At 35.3% G+C, this 20,907-nt stretch overlaps 2 protein-coding genes across 2 annotated transcripts; both read right to left on the reverse strand.

Annotated features, from left to right (window-relative positions):
* Positions 1-39: 39 nt before the first annotated feature.
* On the reverse strand, positions 40-9,945 carry LOC146157676 (XK-related protein 6-like). Its single transcript, XM_083386962.1, has 9 exons — positions 9,796-9,945; positions 9,579-9,642; positions 9,353-9,498; positions 8,941-9,065; positions 8,534-8,600; positions 4,421-4,544; positions 2,988-3,133; positions 2,786-2,934; positions 40-2,024 (listed from the first exon to the last, which is right to left on the reverse strand). The coding sequence occupies exons 1-9, from the start codon at positions 9,943-9,945 to the stop codon at positions 1,394-1,396; spliced, it is 1,602 nt and encodes a 533-aa protein (XP_083243088.1). The 3' UTR covers positions 40-1,393.
* Positions 9,946-14,126: 4,181 nt separating this feature from the next.
* LOC146157677 (ras-related protein Rab-10-like) lies at positions 14,127-20,116 on the reverse strand. Its single transcript, XM_083386964.1, has 6 exons — positions 19,892-20,116; positions 18,330-18,390; positions 17,017-17,155; positions 16,555-16,644; positions 16,069-16,170; positions 14,127-15,289 (listed from the first exon to the last, which is right to left on the reverse strand). The coding sequence occupies exons 1-6, from the start codon at positions 20,016-20,018 to the stop codon at positions 15,206-15,208; spliced, it is 603 nt and encodes a 200-aa protein (XP_083243090.1). The 5' UTR covers positions 20,019-20,116; the 3' UTR covers positions 14,127-15,205.
* Between the last annotated feature and the right edge of the window lie 791 nt (positions 20,117-20,907).

A 20,907-nucleotide genomic window follows, 5' to 3' on the forward strand; every position in this document is an offset into this window, starting at 1 on the left:
GCTTAATCACTTTTTATTTTTTGAAATGAATCAGTGAACATCGAATGCCTCAAGAACATTTATATGTGAGACGAATTGTTTTAAAGCAACCACGAAGATATCTAAGATCAAAAGCAATGACAAACAAACGAAGAGTGAGCGAGTGAGAAAACTTTATTCGTTTGTGTTTAACCCAAGTAGGAATCGGCAAAATGTACCGATTCGTCAATCCCAGGTCTGACTCTACAGTAGGAGTTCTTTAACTGGGATCCATGGACGCATTGGGGCTACATAAACAAATTTCCATAAAATAAAAAAGGGTCCATAAAGGCCAAACTGAAATATTAGTGTATGTTTAAGAAGTAATCAATTTTTCAAAGAAAATAGTTTAATTAAAATAAAACGCTTTAGCACTACATGTATTTAGACTACATTTTACTAAAATTATCAGCATATTTATGTTTTTTTTTTAAATGTGACATCAATTTATGACGTCATTTTTTAAAATGTCCTGCCTACCGTGGTCAACGCAAAGCAAAAAACATTTAGGGATCCGCGGTAAAAAAGGTTAAGAACCCCTGGTCTACAGCCGGTATTCCGCCAATTAACGTAACTAAAATAAAGTGGATATTTAGCAATCCACTTATTGGGTGTCACAGAATTTATCCACTCACAATACAGGGTTGGAAAATATCAACAGTATGCTCTTCTCTACGTAAAATTGGCGGCCATATCAGCTTTAAAATTTGGTACTGCGCATGCGCAGACTCGGGACTTACTCGAGTGTCGAGTCCGACTCTAGAAAACCGACTGCGTCGAGTTCCATTCCGCAACCCTGGTTTAAACATTAAAGTTTGTAAGGTGGAAAAGGTTTTGAGTTGTTTGTTAGAATGGGATCAAAAGGTGTAAGCAATGTAAGAGTTCAGGCAAGCTTATGTACCTACATTTTTCAGTTTCACGCGCTTAAAATTAATTGACATAAATCGAAAAAGATTAAGGTTCAAGGTTGAGAAACACACAAACACAATGGTTAGAAAAGCAAAGTTTCAAACACAGGAAAAACAAAAAGGTCTAAGCATTCAAACTACTGTACAGTAAAATAGATTGTTGATGTATTTTACACGATTTTATTTATCGCTAGGCGTGCCAAACAATAAAACTCATTTGAACCTTGACGTAAAAAAACAATTTCTGCGACTTTTGTTTCGCCTAATGATCAAATCGCACTCACATTACTATATGACGTCATCACTTATCTTTTATTTAAAGTTTTTTCTAAAATATAAATTGACTATATGGAGCAAAATGATTGGAGGTTGTAGTTGGACGTAGAATAAATATCAAAGCCCATACAGAAGCATTGGCAGCATTTTGAACATTTCGATGTTTTCTTTCTAATCTTTTCACAAACATTTTATCTACCCCATAGTATTTTATGTCTCTTGTCTAAACGATATAAAAGCAACAAGAAAACGATCCTAAGTAGAAACAAGACCGGGATGGAAACCAAAATCGCAATCGCGATATTGTTGGGGATTACGTATTCACTTGTTGCTGCTGTTGTTGTCTTATTGAAAGGTGGAATTGTGGAGTTGGCGAAAGGTGGAATTGTGGAGTTGGCGAAAGGTGGAATTGTGGAGTTGGCGAAAGGTGGAATTGTGGAGTTGGCGAAAGGTGGAATTGTGGAGTTGGTGAAAGGTGGAATTGTGGAGTTGGCGAAAGGTGGAATTGTGGAGTTGGCGAAAGGTGGAATTGTGGAGTTGGCGAAAGGTGGAATTGTGGAGTTGGCGAAAGGTGGAATTGTGGAGTTGGCGAAAGGTGGAATTGTGGAGTTGGTGAAAGGTGGAATTGTGGAGTTGGTGAAAGGTGGAATTGTGGAGTTGGTTTGTCCAATGGTTGAATCTGTGATGTTCACGACACTTGGTCGAAGTGGAAACCAGCATCCAGCAATTATAATATTCTCGACGAAGCATGCAATTGTCATGAATATAAGGGTGTCGTCATTATCTCGGAAACCAAATGGAACATTGAATATGAAGATAAATCTGCGACAAAAGCATAATTATCATAAGCTATTCTTCTTGCTCCGTTAGTGAAGAGCCAACATTATATTGGTTAAAACAGCAAAAAACAAACAAAAGTTGGTTGTTACATATTATTATTTAAATTCGTGGGTGTTATCCAGTGGTGGGATTCAATTTTTTTGTCAGCTGGTTCTATCACGAAAATCATATTTTCCGGGAAATAATTAAAGTTTCTAACACTGGATGCAACCCCAGATTCCAGCGAATGTTGCCTACTGCGATCGGCCTGAATCACATCACTACCCCACAGCCACACTGAAAAGCAGCAGTCGTCTCGTGACTTTTACTTATGACGCAACAATTAAATTTATCAGACAAACAATCACAAAAGGAAAATTACTAATTATAAAAATTCACACAATGTATGACTATTACGTGCGACCTTAACTCAATTTGGTCCGGTCTTCTGGCCATTTTTTGGTAAATTCGTTTGCTTATTTTGTGTATCAGTTTTTTTTTTTTTTGCATTTGAGACTTTTCTGTAATAAAAAAGTTGTTTCGCAAAATTACACAAAGTTTTGCGAAACATTTAGGGACCTTTTGAGGTTTAGTAATTACTGCTTAAATCGTATTTTGGCGCAGTTTCAGAATACCTACGAAGCTTACGAGATTCAATCGGTTTTTGCTATCTTCGAAACGTTTTTATGTTACAAAATAGTCTTAAATTAATCTCGCTTTGTTTGATTAACAAAACCAATTTTTAATTATCTTGTTATTCTCACCCAAAGATTGGTCCACGTAAAATGCGCGCACAAACGTTGCCATTTGTGGTGCTTTTCTGTACGACGAGTAGGGCGAGGATCCAGTGCAGAGGAAACAGACTGAAGAACGCCCAGACGTTGAGATTTAGTAGGAGAGCAAATGCTAAAACCTTAACACAAGCATTTTAATCAACTTAGACTTCGAAAAAACAAAGCTTCTTACCCTAGATAGCATACTACAGGCTTGGTAGAGCAAGTTGCAAATCGTTTCAATTGGAGAAAGATCTTCACAATCTGTTTCGTTTAAAATTGCTTCAAAACTTCGTATTGTCATCGACAAACCTCCCACAGAACCAAGGCAAGCTAACACTGAAACACATCACGATAAAGTTCGCAACTACGCGAGCAAAAACAGGTGAACAGTTATAGCCTATCAGTCCTCATATATCCTTAATTGTGATATTTTCCATCGTCAGGTTTGTTTTGGATGGAAAATTTGTAGATTGTTGCGTGAAAGATTGTAATAATTGCGATTCAGAAATGAGCGAAATTGACGTTTTCTGACGTTTTCTATTATTTGTGACAATCACATTGTAACATTTTGTAAATCGCATTGAATGTGACGTAACACTTCTATTGTGATGTAACACAAATTAATTGTAAAATGGGAGGCAGCATTACAACAGCTCCTGGGCATGAACTGGATTTTGGTTTAAATTTATGCTATCGTTCGCAAAGATGACATGTGTGATGCGTCTAGCATTATTGAAACAGACCCACGCATTTCAGGACTTGCTTAGGAGATGCAGCAGCAGAAATGGCGCTGGTCTAGAATCCTATACCACACGCCATCATTTGGGTTAGGGTGCGGGCTAGCGTTTGGGTTAGGGTGGGTCAAGTATAAAAATGAATTTAATAATACTTGATCCACCCACTCCCAAATGCTAACTCGCACCACAACCCAAATATTGTGTGTTGATTTAATAATTGTGGTAGGATTCTTGACCAGCGCCACATAAATCACATTAAAATAAATGTGTCATAAAGCAATTTGGTGTTGTCTGTTACTTTACTCAACATAAGTTACAATAGGCAGATATAATGAGTTTATAAAAAGAACTAAACCCAGTTATAACATCAGAAAAATCTAAGGGGTCCGCGACTGAAAGCACCAAAAAGGGGCCACGGTTACAAAAAGGTTGAGAACCACTGATTTAGAGTTACACAACCAAAAAACGTTCCATCTCATATGACCTGAAAAAAAAACGCTATTTGTGGATTTTCAAAATGGTCGCCAAATCATTCCAGGTCAAACCACCGGGCTATGTTACACATGGTTACTTATTATCATGTGCTATTTATTAAACTGCGTAAGTTCCTCTGGACAAACGACGTATTTATTCGGTTCAAATACGTTGCTAACAGACGCGGAGGCGCGTAAGTTGGAACTTACACCAAAGTTTTTGTTGTTTTAAAATTGTAATAGTTGTTTGCTATCTAATGTTTCAGTATAGTTTACAAAATCATTCCAGCTTGTTGCAGCTATATCTTATTGAGACCCGATCATCCGAATTAACTGAAAAAGCTCGAGTGACAAACTCACCCTAACCATTGCCTCACTCAAGTCAGTTTAGTTTTCTATTGCTTTATTCTAACCTGTAATAACAGGAGCTTGTCCAGTGGTTAACATGATGTACATTTGTAAGATGAGTTGTGGGATTGCCTCCAAGTAGGTTTCAATTGAACGCATCACGACGATGTTTGTATCTTCTTCAATCCACTAAACACAGAAACAACACAAAGTTCATCGTAGTTATTTACCCACTTCATACATTTTTTTTTTGTCATTGGTATTACTTCAAAGTATTAAACCAAAAGAATACGGGGCTTCCGCCAACCGTCTACCAGTCCTTCAGAAGGGAGTGGCACGGAATCCATTGTGGGAGGGGAGGCGCTATCGGGGGATGGTTTGGGTATGACTGGCCTCATCATTCGTTTAATGCCTCTTCGGGTAGGTGCCGGTGTTTATTTTCTTATTTGTGGGTTGTGTGGGTATAGTACAATGCAGGTTAAAAGGAAAGCAATACGGGTTACATACAATGAAAAATGGCATAAATAAGGAGTCACCAACATATTATAAGACATTAACATATATATTTCAAGGTTTGGCTACGTTAACCAAATAAATAAGAATATAGTTAGCAAAGAAAGTAAATGCGTACACCATCACCAGAATTATCACATAAGGGGAAATTAGGATTAAATTATGTGTATAAAAAGAAGACGAGTGCTTTTTCGTTAATAAGTTTGAATAGTATATGTTTAAATTTTTAAAAAGATTTTTAGTTATATTTTATATCATCTGAGGGAGAAAGGGGAATTAATCCTTCCGTTCCCTTAGATGGGGGTTGCAGCAAGAGAAAGTCGCTATTGTTTTATTTTATTTATTATTTTTTTTTTTCCACATTTGACATTTTTTGTTTTTACGTATTTAGTTGAAATATTTCGTTAGTTTTATCCGAGCCAAATTTTTTGGTTATATCATTATTAAAATTTTTAAATTTGCATTTAATTTTCCAAGTTGTTTCGTTAATAAATTTGGTTTTGTCGATAATATATTGGTTTTCTTTTTCAAGATAATTTTTTTCTTTAATTAGGGTGTTTTTTGTTATTAATAGTATTTTAAGGTTAATTATATTGTTTTGGAATTGGTTGAGATTTTGATTATATAATAGGACATTCTTTTCTGGCAGGAAAGTTTGATTAAAGTTGGTTACGGTGAATTGGTTTAAATTTTTGAGAATTTGTTTAGTAATTTGTCATTCCAGAATTAAATGGTGGGAATTATCATTTTGTGATTTACAGAAGTTACAATTTAGTTTTCTTTTTTCGCCTCCGGCATTTCTGAAAAAGTTGCCCCATTGTTTTTAAGTAGGATTTTGTTCCAGTTTATTTGCTCGTTAGAAATTTCATATTTTATTTTAGTTTCAGTTGCTGTTATTTGGTTAAGAATTTGATAGAGGGTTTTTAATTTTGATTTTTCCCAGTCGAATTCATTGTCTAGATTTACAATTTGGTGATAATTTTGAGAAAAAATTGCCAAATATTGTTTGGTTTTTGTCTTCTGGGGTAAGAGTTGTTAAATAATTTGGAATTTAATTTCTAATGTTGAAACCAAGTTGATACAGTGCCCAATTGTGATAATTTCGCTGGGGTTTTCTATTTTTATTAAGTACCTAATTCTTTCCAGTTGTGCCGCTTTAAATTTATTTTCTATGTTGACCATTTTAAATCCTCCTTTATTTAAATCTGCTTCCAGTTTTCTCCGGTTAATTGGTTCCAGTGTTTGAGGGTGCCATAAAAATGTATTAATAAGTTTTTGAAATTCTTTGATGGTTTTTTTGTTTGGGGTTTCAATGCGGGCAATGTGAATGATTTTGGAGATTATTAGCGAGTTGATTATAGTAATTTTTCCTATCATGCTCAAGTTTAGTATTTCTTATTTTTTAATGATTCCTATCATTTTTCCTCTAATTAAGTTCCAATTGATTTTGTTATTGATATTTGTCTCATTATATAGTATGCCTAGGATTTTTGTTTGGTCTGTGAAATATTGGTTATAGTAAGGAAATTACAATGATTTAAAGTGTTGGACAAGTGTTAGAATTTTTGTTTTATTTTTGTTTAAGATTTGGCCTGTTGTTTTTTCGTATTTGTCTTACTCAATGAATAAATATAAATCAAAAACAGCTCCTCTGGTAATTGTATCTGCATATTGTTGAATTTTGAGAGTGTTTTTTCCTATTTTGATGCCTTTGATGTTCGGGTTAAAACAATTTCTTAAAGCATAACATATAAATTGCGCAGTTTATTGGATTAAAGCAGTGGTTTTCCAACCTTTCATAGATTGCGACACCCCTACAATAATTTTCCGTTGGGAATTCACTAGAATGTCACAAACAGAACTGAAACAACACACATCAACTTTACACGATGCGGGAAATTATAATTAACATTATTCTACTCAAATGTTACACAAAAAGTTAAAGAGTTAAGCAATTTATTCAGTACCGTAATAAAGATTCTTAAATTTCTCTCGTCACCCTTTAGCATTAGAAATGGCACCTCAGGACTACTGGATTAAAGCTTTATTGATTCACGAAACACAAAGGTGCAAACTTATGAGTATGTGTATTTAGCTAAGCAACCAGGGGTGTCCAACCCAAACATGCTGGTGTGCCAACCACATTGATTGACAGCTGGCCCCTTTTTAACCCCATTTATTGACAGCTGCCCCGTTTCTAACCCCAATGATTGACAGCTGGCCCCTCACTAACCCCATTGATTGACGGTTGGACCTTCCCCAACCACATTGATTGACAGCTGGCCCCTCCCGAACCCCTTTGATTGACAGCTGGCCCTTCCCTAACCCCATTGATTGACAGCTGGCCCCTTTCTAACCCCAATGATTGACAGATGACCCTCCCTAATCGCATTGATTGACAGCTGACCCCTTTCTAACCTCATTGATTGAAACCTGGCCCCTTTCTAACCACAGTGATTGACAGCTGGCCCCTCACTAACCCCATTGATTGACGGTTGGACCTTCCCCAACCACATTGATTGACAGCTGGCCCCTCCCGAACCCCTTTGATTGACAGCTGGCCCTTCCCTAACCCCATTGATTGACAGCTGGCCCCTTTCTAACCCCAATGATTGACAGATGACCCTCCCTAATCGCATTGATTGACAGCTGACCCCTTTCTAACCTCATTGATTGACAGCTGGCCCCTCACTAACCCCATTGATTGACGGTTGGACCTTCCCCAACCACATTGATTGACAGCTAGCCCCTTTCTAACCCCATTGATTTACAACTGGCCCTTCCCTAACCCCATTGATTGACAGCTAGCCCCTTTCTAACCCCAATGATTGACAGATGACCCTCCCTAATCGCATTGATTGACAGCTGGCCCCTCACTAACCCCATTGATTGACGGTTGGACCTTCCCCAACCACATTGATTGACAGCTGGCCCCTCCCGAACCCCTTTGATTGACAGCTGGCCCTTCCCTAACCCCATTGATTGACAGCTGGCCCCTTTCTAACCCCATTGATTGACAGATGACCCTCCCTAACCCTATTGATTGACAGATGACCCCTTTCTAACCCCATTGATTGACAGCTAGCCCCTTTCTAACCCCATTGATTTACAACTGGCCCCTCCCGAACCCCATTGATTGACAGCTGGCCCTTCCCTAACCCCATTGATTGAAACCTGGCCCCTTTCTAACCACAGTGATTGACAGCTAGGCCTTTTCTAACCCCATTGATTTACAACTGGCCCCTCCCGAACCCCATTGATTGACAGCTAGCCCCTTTCTAACCACATTGATTGACAGCTGGCACTTCCCTAACCCCATTGATTGACAGCTAGCCCCTTTCTAACCACATTGATTGACAGCTGGCACTTCCCTAACCCCATTGATTGACAGCTGGCCCCTTTCTAACCCTATTGATTGACAGATGACCCTCTCTAACCCCATTGATTGACGGATGGACCTTTCCTAACCCCATTGGTTGACAGATGACCCTCCCTAACTCCATTGATTGACAGATGACCCTCTCTAACCCCATTGATTGACAGCTGGCACTTCCCTAACCCCATTGACTGAAAACTGGTCCCTCCCTAACCCCATTGATTGACAGTTGGTCCTTCCTCAAAATCATTGATTGACATCTAACGAAAATTTGAAATATGAATTGTACCTTTTTGTTGTAATATTCATCATTTCCTTTTTGTAATTTCCTTCCAAAATAAATCGCTCGAACAAACCTATGAAAAGGTGGTAAAAATAATTACATTAATGTTAAGAAGCAAGAATTGAGCCGTCCCCATTTTAAATTGTGCATTTCTGTTAAGGTTACACAAAAAAATAATGGGAAAAATCCATAAAACCAGGAAATCGTTTCATTTTACTTTAAACTGATTAAGACGCACTGCAATTGTGGTAATCCTATCAATTCAATTATATGAAGGATAACCATATTCTATGCCAAAAACAAAGCAATATTCCATTTCATTGAATTTTATATTCATCTTTGTAGTGCATAATATTCTTTTTTCTTTTTATAATTGTTTACCAATATACCAATGTTTTGTGTTTTAATGTTACCTGTATATCAATCCAACTTGCAGAATATGCGCCAGAATGAACACAAAGTAGTGTAGGTTGTTCTTATAGGTGTTTTTACTTCTATATTCGCGAAGTGATTCCCAAGCCGACCAAAGAGACAACATCTGCGGAAATACAAGACAATGCAAATCTCTTAGTCCACATCATTAAGAAATGATGTCGGTCAGGCGAAAATAACGAAAAACAAACACAAGAGTTGCCAGTATTTTTCAGGTTTGATGTAAAATGCATAAATACGATGTTTTTTCTTTGAAATTTGATGACGTCACATTAAACTTTCCAGTTGCACGTCAGTTGATATAGTGGGGAATTACCTCACACATCATAATGATAGAACAGACGAGTTTGTGGTATGTTGGTTGATATTGTAGTTGCCATTACATTGACTTACGTGTATTATTAAAGACGGCGCAACAGTGAAAGCCAAGGTAAGCTCAAAGTAAAGCAAGTTGTTTTCAATGCTATTGATGTTGATGTAATATGAATAAGCGTTATAAATGTCGCTCCCCACGTCGAAAAGATACAACAACATAGAAACTAAAATGAAACAACTTTATTGAAATGAATTACGGTGATTGTTATAAATAAAAACTTACTCACAAAACAATAAAACTTACCGGGAGTCATAAAAATTAATGTGAAAAACGTGCATTTTTTCTTCTTCCTTTCGCAAAACCAATTCTGCAAAAAAATTGTTGCTTTAAAATTTAAAATAATAACAAAAGTCGTTGCCATATCTGCGACCTCGGATAAAGTAGTTTGCCATTATTTGGTTACATGTTATTTTGCCATTTTTAAACTCGTTTCGTCTTTCTTAACGTCATTTTCACTCACTTTTAGTCGTTTGATTGCAGATTGTGTATTTCCGTCATTCCTTATTCTTGATGATGTTTCACCGACCCGTGAACTTACAATGTTAGGGAGTGAGGAAATATCCTTCCAGTTCTTTGACGCAAACCTAGTTCCAGCATATTGCTCAGCCATGCTTACCTCCTGTTAAAACATTGACCGTGAATCCCAAGTATTTCAAACAACTGCAGAGTTTCATTTTACGCTGAGATGAAATTTTAAAGCTTTGCACGAAACGATTGGGTCATGGGTGGTGCCCATAGTATTTTCAAGTGTATAATATTTTGTTCACAACCTTTTAGTTCGCGACCCTCTTTTTAACTTTTAGCAACAACATAAAGACTTTTTTAATTTTTCTTGTTTGTTCTTGTCAATATTTACTTCAGCGACCCCCAGTCTGCTTCTGGGGAGCCAGGTTGGAATCCACTGAATTAAAGTGACTTTAGGCGTAAATAGTTTAGTGAAAATCGAAGCGAAAGGTACTCTTCTACAGCTTACAGCTCTACAACTAATTTATAAAACATCAATAAAACATTGGTCGTTCAGAGTACAGCGAATAAGTTTTCAGTTTTATCCTGCCGATATCTCTCAGTAGACCAGGGGTTCTCAACCAGGGGCAAATGTACCCCTTGGTGGTACGAAGCATCAAAGCAGGTGGTACGACATGCAGTGTGAAATTATGCGCTATTTACGAAAAGCAACAACAAAAACGCCATAAGCAAATCGACTGAGTGTTTGTGTTTTGTAAATATTGTTGAACTGACAAGACTGTTTTTAATGCATTCAACACGTACGGTATGTTATAAATACACTGAGTTTAATTCCTATTATTACAATTTTATTTTCTTCCGTCGGCCATTGTAGACAGGTTACGAGAAAATTTTATGAAAGCTTAAATGGTACGATCGCTAAAAAGGTTAAGAAACCCTGCAATAGACGATATCGCAATATATTAACGTTACAATTATTGTTTTATAACTTTCAATTGTTTCCGAAACCACGTAAAAGATTAAAAATAAAGAGTTCAGAGATACTACAAACAAACACAAACTTGTCAGCGTCAGTGACGACCCTTTTGTTTCGGTCTGGCCTAACATGTAGGTAACGAAGCAAACCTTAAAAACCTCAACAGCAATAATAAAAGTTTGCTTTATAAATGTGGTTGTCATTTATTCAATGCAAAAAACTTACAAAAACAATAAACGAGCCTATTGTTTATTTTACTCTTAAGATTTGTTTACGAAAGTGACTTTAAAGAACAAAATCTTTCAAAAATCTCAGAAAGACGATGAACACAAACTTATTTGCTAGCTGGTCGACCAACACTTTACACTTCTGTTGGAATTCATCGCAATATCCATCGCTACACATCATTGTTACTCACAATGGATCTCTTGTAACAGAAGACGCGCAACCTTTGGGAATTGTAATTAAACACCGGACGATTCCGCAGCAGCTTAGCAAGGAATGTTGGAACCTGTGAAAGTTGCCCAGGGTGGACGGCGTCGCCAAAGAAAAAGTCGCATGACGTCATAAATTGCAAGTTGTCGGGTAACGCGCTTCCCACGCGCCCCAATACCACAACAAGCAGCTTGGTGAAATTGTTTTTTCATAAAAGCTACAAAGTGCCTGTGTTTAAAGCAAACTGCCTGACCTGGCAATGTTCGAGACAATTTCAATAGGCGAGCGAAATTATACGATGGTTGTATTTCACGTTTTAAAATCGAAACAACCTTTAGATGTTAAATATTTGTGTTCAACTCTATAGATTTGGTGAAATTATGCAGTACCAACAAACGGAAAACATAATTGCAATAGGTAAAATTACCTAAACTTCCTTAATCAACACCTGTTAAGTAGAGTAACGCTATTTATTTTACCTTGTTTGCGATATCGTAGCTTATGAGGTTTAACGTCGAAATAATGGACTGTTTCACGTGTTTTTTGAAAATGCACTTCGTTTATTCATGTTTGCAACAAACTGGACGTAATGTAAATTGGGGGTTCGTAATATCTGACCTATGTTTGTCAGATTGTTACCTTCAATTAATCAGAGTTTACCATATAAATAATAATAACAATACCGTGCACTATTGAAAAAAAATAAAACACATAATATTTTTAATTCAATATTATTTCACTTTCTACCAACAAACGAAAGTTTTATCGCACGGTTTATAATTTTAATTTAACATTTACCTTTTGCATTAGAACCCGCTAATTACACCCGACTTGTGGCTTTTGGGCGCAGCAAATTGCTCCCGTTAAAGAGCTTCACTGGACGGAAGTGTGTTTGGCAACTCGGTTAAGTGCTCACCGTCACTTGTTGCTTAATAGCAGCAAGTTTTGGCGGTGAACTACACATAGGAGATTCTGATACTGTCAGAATAAACGATGAATACCTAATAAAAGCATCCGCTGGTAAATATTGAGAGAAAAATACCGGGGAATCCCCGGGGGAGATTTTTTTTCAAAAATTCGAAAAAATTGCCAAAAAGTCGAAAAATTTTAAAGTCGATTTTTAGCTTTATTTTTAGTGTTAGGGGGCTGAAACTTTTCCATGTTGTTTCTACGCCCAAGGCGCATCTACACACCAAGTTTCATCCAAATCGGAGAAGGTCGATTTTTAAAAAATGCCAAAAAATCGCGTTTTTTGAAGAATTTTTATAAAAAATGTTAATTTTTTCGATAATTATAAAGAATTAGACTGTAAAAGTGTCACCATTAGATTCATATTGTCCTAACGCATCTTTGGTGAAAATTTCAGTCAAATCGGAGCAGGTCGGAAAAAATTCGAAAAAAATCGCTGGTATATGAGCGTCGAAATTGGGCAATTTTGCCGATTTAGCCCTTTGTTATAAGATAGGGAATACTGATGATGTGAAATGCGCTATAACAAATAGTACAAGCTTCATATCAAACCGAAAAATCGCGTTCTTATAACTATTTGTAGAAGTACTGACCTGTTTTCTACAAGTAAGCTCGTTTTGGCAATTTATTTTCTTTTAAATCCAACTTAAGATGAACTTTGTATATTCACCAGAACTTCAATCACCATCTTCAAAATCCACAAACGCTACTGTTTTTGAGAAAATGACTTCAGAATGAATAAATGATAATTTGCAGTTGCTCCAAGTGTGTTTGGACAAACTGCCAATATTTCGGCTAACAAAAACATAACGTTTGTTGTAACTATAAAAAAAATTCCAAGATATGTTTTCTAATTTTTTATTTATTTTGAATTTAAACTTGTGTTTCAATTTTTTTTGTGATGAACTTTTTTTAAGTATAGTTGTTAAGCAAGGCGCAATGTTTGAAATTATAGTGTTGGTGTGCTGTTGAGTTGTTGGTTTACGGTCCCGGTTTTGCAATGTAATTTTGAATCAAAGTCCAATTCCTACAAATCTAAAGCAGCCTCCCAAATTCAAACCTCAGTAGCGAACCAACCTCGAAGTTGCTCCACTTCGAAGAATTGCCACAAAGGTGAACCTGGAGGCGTTTATGTTTGTTTATTCGCGTCACTAGGGGAAGCGAATAAAGGAGGAAAAGGACGAGAAAAACGGGCGAGGCGTACATTACACAACACGGAAAAAATAATAAAAAAAAGGAAAAGAAAGGTAATGGGTAATAACAATGAAAAGCGTTGGACAGAATGGGCGGCGGGGGTTAATAAATATTCGGAGGAAACAGTGCTAGGTCTCAACAGGGTATGCCTGGAGGCGTTTATATCCGATTTTGTTAGAATTGGACGCCACCTTTTTATTTCCAACCTTAAATTGCATTGAAGTAATCCTCGAAAAAACTTTCGTTTGTTGGTCGTGACAAAGAGCTTAATTTCTTAGTAAAAATAATCAGATCGTGAGAATCCCAAATCATCGCAATTTCTTCAATGTTTTTTGCATTTTCTATTTCACCAAATGCTTTTTCTATTTCATCAAAATGCACATAAATATTTTGAGAATCTTATGAATTTTTTTGTAAAAAAAAAAAACTTAAATTCGACTCTTCAATAAAAAAGTTTTCCGTATTTTTTTTTTTTTTAAGTATTTATGATAAATTAGATTATGGCAGAATCTTCTTTTTTCAACTTTACGACTTACCTATTAAAACCAGATTATATTGATTCAGTTTACCACAAAAATATTCTCATCTGTCTTCAATGTGGTCAAAAAAACTCCATCTATAGTTTAGTTGTAAATTGTGCTAAATCTTACAAGAAAGATTTGCTGCCAAAATTAATTGCTATAAAACACTTTAAAATATTTAGTTAATTATGCGCATTGAACTAAACATCATAAAAACACCACAAATTTAAAGGTTTACTTTTATTGCAATCCAAAATACACAAAACAGGGGTTTCGGACCAAAAATGGAGGACTATTTTTACTAAACTTCTCGTTGGTTGATTGGTAAGAGTTGATTTTCTACAGAATTTCGCGATAATAAGGTTTCTGAGACAAAGAGCCAAATATTTACAAGCAACATAAAGTCAAGAATAAATACAAGACGTCTACAAAAGCGAGAAATCATATTTTAAATCTTTTATTTCTGCATAACTTGAAAACGAATCGTTGTCAAAGATTTAAATTCCCTTCAAAAAGGCAAAAAAAGTAATATTTGGAAAATGTAAAAGAGTTTGTTACCGTAACTACATAAATATTGCCAAATTCGAATAAACATTTGAATTTTTTAGAGATAAACTTAGTTATAGACATTCTCATAAATGTTAATGATTAAAAAAAAGATGTTTTTTAGTAGAATTTCATGCTTTTATAAAAATATTGTTTCAACATATTTTTAAAATTTTTTTAATGCAAAATAACATTCTAGGTCAGCAAAACGCCATTTCAATTGTAAAAGTTAATTTTAATTGAACAAAACAAACTTAGGTATTTTGATAGAATAGCAGATGCAATAAATAAAGTGATATTTAGAAATGCAAAAGTAGTTTGTTTTGACAAACTATTCTTATACTATTATTTCGACGAGAAAAATTAGAGTAACATATATTTTTCCAATGATAGCAATAATTGTTACAGCAAAAACAGCATTTTATACATTTATCAAATTAATAAAATGTTAGGTCGTTTTAATTTAGTTTCCACCAACGCATTAATACTTTAAAGTATTTCAAACATTATTTGTTAATAGAAGGAATCAGTTGCTTGACAGAAAACATCTGTATTTACGCGACATGCATTTGGTGCATTCACATTTCAAACAACGCCCTTCGTATAATTTAAGCGCAGAAAACATTCAAAAAGCCACGGAGAATTGTCTAAAGATTAAAAAAGTAAAGACATCCAGTTGTGGCTCGGTTAAAAGTTGGGCATTAAGTGCTGCTGAGCCCCACTCTGCTTGTATATGCTTATGTATAGGGGGAGGGGTTTGGGGTTTAGGAGCAACACGACCGACTGCTCTGTCGCTGCTGGGTTACATCAACCCCCGCGTTACCCCCAACTGGGTCCCGGCATGGGGTCTGCAAAAAAATAAGGGAATTTGTTATTGATTGAACAGAAATGGTCACATCTAAGTTAAATGGTTTCCAACCAGGGGTAAAAAGGAAAAAAACATATATAAAAAAAAACATATACACCAAAATTATACACGTTTGCATTTTGTACAGAAACTGACAATGCCTATTCACAAGGCGAAAAATTATGTTTTAAAAAATGATTTTATGTTTTATACATATTTTTATAAACAGTCTCTACATTATTCATCAGAAATAAGCAGTTTTATGTGTAAGACAACAGTTTAAATGTAATTTTGAGTATGTTTTATTTTAATTTGATAACAACCAGGAATTTACAAAAAAAATGTAGGCATTGTTTTGCAAAACTAAATATATTTCTTAACTAATTTAAGGGAATGTATTTAAAAGGGTAATATGAGCAAAAAAGTTTGGAAACCACAATTTTAGCGGTTTCAAACAATTAAGGTGTAACTAGATATATATACAGTTAAACAGTTCATAGTTGTAGTCAGAATTTAGAAATATTTAGAATAGTTTATAGAAATGTAATCAACATTTTATTCGACATATTTTCAAGCAATCTTTGCAAACTAGTAAAGCATTTTGTAAAACATTTCATTTTAAGGTCTTTAACATTTTTTGTTTTGGCCAGTAAAAGTGCTTGTCATTTTAACTATTCAATGTGGAAATTTGCTGTTTTACAATAGTTGAACAAGTCTTGAAAAATACACGGAAACCATGTTACATACAGGTGAAAGTAAAACATAAACATCATAAGTTACCTTGTGCAGAATATCTGTGGCGAGAGCGAGAAAAGCAGTTTCAATGTTGATGTTGTTTTTTGCACTCGTCTCGTAAAACTTGATTCCATGTTCTTTCGCAATCTGGAAGAATAAGAATGTTTACCATTAAAAAATCACAAAAGTAAGCACAGTGTACAAGCATGTGCAAATAGATGGATAAAAATCTACAACTAACCAGGCATTACTATGCATATTGCATATGCAACTTTCAAGCACTTTTCAAATCTAAATGTATTTGTCTAATTAACTAGAAATGACATCGCAGTTGAAACATTGGTTGGACGGAGAGCATTTCATATGTGAAGGCAAAAACTCAATCTGAAAACTCACAGTAACTTTGACCCAAGAATATTGAAAATACTTGCGATCATTTTTTCTATTGTTTATTTTGCAAACATATTTTTCTTCTCTTTATGAAAAGTTCAGCAACTTTATACTATGGTGCCCCCTAGTGTCAATTCTTACCATCTCGCCTCGCTCCTGGCTGATCGTCCGCTTGTCCTCCATGTCGCACTTGTTGCCTAGCAACATCTTCTCCACGTCTTCGCTGGCGTGCTGCATAGCAACAATCGTTATGACAACAACAACCCTAATGTGTTTTTCAAGTTTTTCATGTTTGGTAAAAATTAACAAGAAGGCATCGGTAAAGTTTTTAAATTTGTTTTGCAAAAATAACATTAAGGTCAGCAAATATTGATTTTAATAAGTTATTGTGTGTTTTACCCTTAAGGCTTGTTGAACCAGCTAAAGGCTTGTTGAATTGCTTAGTTAAAGTTAAAATTATCAGTCTCTCCACTATTTTTTATTGTTTGTTGCAAGTTGTACATAGCAACCTACTACAGATTTAAAAAAAAAAAATTTTTGTGTCTTTTTAAAACAATTTAAAAAAAAAAAATTTGTTTACAAAAAACATGACCATGATTGTACCTCTTCAATATTCCGCAGCCATTTTGAAATATTGTCGAAGCTCTTTGCATTTGTGATGTCATACACAAGCATTATCCCGTTGGCGCCTCGATAGTATGAAGTTGTTATTGTGTGGAAACGTTCCTGACCTGCCGTGTCCCTGCGATGAAGCAAGAAGCAACGTCACAAAAACAAGAAAAACACAAAACAATGATTGGTTTCTTGGGAAGATCTTTTTTTTATACGGAAATATTTTGCTATATTTTACAATAACTTGTGTTATCCTTGTGATATATTCCCTTTTTTAATACTAAATAAATACTTTCCATATTAAACAAAATGTTTTTAAATTAAAACATTGGTTAATCACTGCTTTTGTTTATAAGCCAGAATGAGTTAGATGTTGAAACTAGTTGGTTCTGCTAAAATTAATTAAAAACAAGAATAACAGACCAATTAAATAAATTGAGAATCAGAATAAATCAAAAAAATAAAATTAAAACTTTTTAAGAAATAGAAAAAAAAACAGTTTTGAGTTTGATAACAATTTAAATTATATTAGTCATAAAAACAATATAAAATTTAATTTCTAAAAAGTGTACTTGAAAATAATTGATATGTAATTTATCGTGGCAATGCAAAGAAGTAAAGCATCACATTCAAATTTCTTTTCCTGTGCGCAGCGTTAGCATTATTGTGTCACAATGACTCATATCAATGTGCACAATACGCTGGTGATTTCTTAGATTACCGTCACCGTATCCACAACAACAAAAAAATGCTGAACTGAACAAAAACATTTGAAACTGAAGTTAACTGACAACCTTGCAACTATTTCAAACAACCACTTATTTAACATAAATAACTTATGCAACAAAACTTAAATTTGTGCTTAAAAGAAAAAATTCCAGCAAATATCATGTATATATTATATTTAATTTGATTACGGATTAATGAGTCAAAGAAGAATAGAATAAAATCACTAATTTGAAACTTGAAAAGTTTAATATTTTGCCCAAGAATGGTCAACAACTTACTGATATAAATAAAATTGTCTGGTACCAAATTGACTTGAAATACAGTGACATAAAGAAGGGAATAGAAGGTACTATTCAAACTGAAACATTGGAGCATAATGGCTGGAGGTTGTAGTAAAATGTAGTGGGAATATCAAAGCCCCCTAATTTGGTTATCACAAAAGCTGTTTCAGTGAACCCAGTTTATGCTCTTTATATGTATTAAATAAATTACAATGCCTATTTAGAATAAGCAATGGTAACAGAGCGAATACAAAGGCAGTGAAATAATTTTGCATGACAATGCACTCCACTCACCATATTTGAAGTTTAATCTTTTTTCCGTTTAACTCCACAGTTTTGATCTTGAAGTCAATCCCTGAATAAAAAGCAAAAAATATTTCAACACAAAATTAGTTTGTGTTTAAATGCTATGGACAATACTGTGTTATAACAGCATTTGTTTGGGTAAATAAATTATGTTGAGATTCAGTGGCGTATCCAGGGAGGGGGGGGGGTTGAGGGTTCGGACCCCCCCCCCCTTTTCGTAAGTGACAATATCGTTTTTTGTTTGTTTTTATTAGCCTCACCGTCCGAAGCTGGGTGTTTTTTAATGTAATTGGGTCACGCGTCTTAACCTATTGCGAAATCAAAATCAAACGCAAAATGCCGTTTTTCATTTCTTGTTTGGTCGACTGTAAACGCAGGATATTCTTTCTCTCGCATTTCCTTATTCGTTCAGATTGGCTGATTAGCAAGTGTGTGTTCGACAATTAACAACAATAAACCAAGCGGTCTCCGCCTTTTTCTCGCTTATAACGTCAAGTTAGGCGGTGCTGATTTTTCTCGCAGTTTTCCATTTCATATACTTTTTGACTATTTTAACTACATAAGTGCGAAAAATTTTCGCGCTTTGCGCGAATAACTTTTATACGTCCGTTGTGTTTACATTTTAATGCTGTCCTTTAAACAGCGCTGCTTTACCGTTGCGCCGTGGAGGGCTGCCAAGTGCGTCGCGGATAAATGGAAAACGTATTCAAAAATATTGGACATTTCGCCAGGTGTGCCCTCTCTTAAAAAGGTTAACAACACTGATTTTAGAACTATTTAAGTGGCGTTTTAATGTTGTGCTAGTCGAATAACACCCTGGAAAACGATCTCCGTTTAGTATTGCAGGTGGCGTGCTTGTAATTTAGCGTGGTCCCGTACATGGATCTACCAAAATCAATCACACATATTTCACGGTCTTGTTTTCGATTCACTCCTGAAGTTAACGATTGCACAATAAGCGGTATTATGACGTTATCAGAATCGCTATTTTATGAAGTCATATCCGTCACTATTTTATGACGTCATTAACGTCAGACGAAAAAGCGGGCAATGCCCCAAGTTGAAAATTCGGGACCCCCTCCTTTTTAAATTTCTAGATACGCCCCTGTTGAGATTACACGGCCAATATACAAGCTTTATTGCAATTTAACAAAATAATAGTATAGAGAAAAACACTTTAAAAGAGCAACTGTGAAACCAGGAGTGTGGAAACTAATTGGTGGCGCAGGCAAGTGAAACTGCACAACATTAGTACTGTAGGCCACAAATGTAGCATGTGTTAAATGCGTTTTAAACTTTTAAAGTTAATAAGTAACGCTAAGATAAAACTTCAATATTGCTGAAGTCCTTTTAAAAAAATATTTGATTTTTTAATACTGTTTCAAATTATTCAAAACGTTTTGCAAAATTTTGCTGTGGGCTGCATTAAAAATAATTAAGCAGGCTTGAGGTTTCCAAACAATTATTTTAAAAAAGCTACAAATAAATGAAGAAACAGATAGCTTTCTAATAAAACATACAAGTTAGTTCAGCAACAGATGTGAACGTACCGATAGTGGAGATGAATGTTGTGTTGAAAGCATCGTCAGAAAATCGGAAGAGAACGCAGGTTTTTCCCACCCCAGAATCCCCAATAAGAAGCAGCTTGAAAAGCAAGTCGTAAGTTTTCTTCGCCATTTAAACTTGCGCAGGTGAGCAGAACAAAAAAGTTGTTGGCAAAATATTAACTTGATACAACACACAAAGTTTTTTGTATTTACGAACAACTGCTACAAAGGAATAGGTTAGGTTGGTGTTGCGGAATTGTGGAGTAATACTAATTTACGGAATGATGAATGGTCGGAACGCTCCCAGTATTATTATTAAATAAAATAACGACCCACCTTCACCCAAACGCTAACACCCACCCTAACTCAAATATTGTGCGTTAGTTTAATAATTGTTTTAACGGGGTAACACCTAAATTAGTGAGCGTGCCAACTATTCATCATTCCGTAAATTAGTATTACTTGGATTGTGACATAGAAATCGGTAACTTGGTTATAACAGATGAGGTCATATATTAACCTTTGATGTAACTTAGTTTACACTTCTAGAGAACAAGCGGCTTTCGTATTTCAAAATATGTTTTTTTCTGTTTTGTTAGATTTGGTTTAATAATTTATAAATTAACACTAAGGTTGTACTAGTCGTAAAGTTTAGTCTGCAGATGTATTTTTACCAAATATTTCCAAACACACAGGCATCAGAGCAACCTGTTTTTCTCGCTTTCAAAATGTTTAACCGTTCCAATCTATACTTATAATCAAATTTTGTCAGAGATACTAAGCTTCAAGGTGTTTGATTACAAAGCAAGGCTTTGCTGGGAAGGCGCTGGTTTAGAATCCTACCACAATTATAAAATAAATGCACAATATTTGGGTTAATGTGGGAGTTAGTGTTTGGGTGAGGGCACTGCTGGAAAGTATGGCAGATCTTGACGAGATCTTGCGGGTGCACGGCCAAAAAAATCTGGGTGACCGGGTGCAACTAAGGTAAAAAAAGTGCATCTCGGGTGCACTTTATG

The sequence above is a fragment of the Ascidiella aspersa genome, chromosome 4, assembly GCF_963924565.1.
Source record: "Ascidiella aspersa chromosome 4, kaAscAspe10.2, whole genome shotgun sequence".
Taxonomy (NCBI): Eukaryota; Metazoa; Chordata; class Ascidiacea; order Phlebobranchia; family Ascidiidae; genus Ascidiella; species Ascidiella aspersa.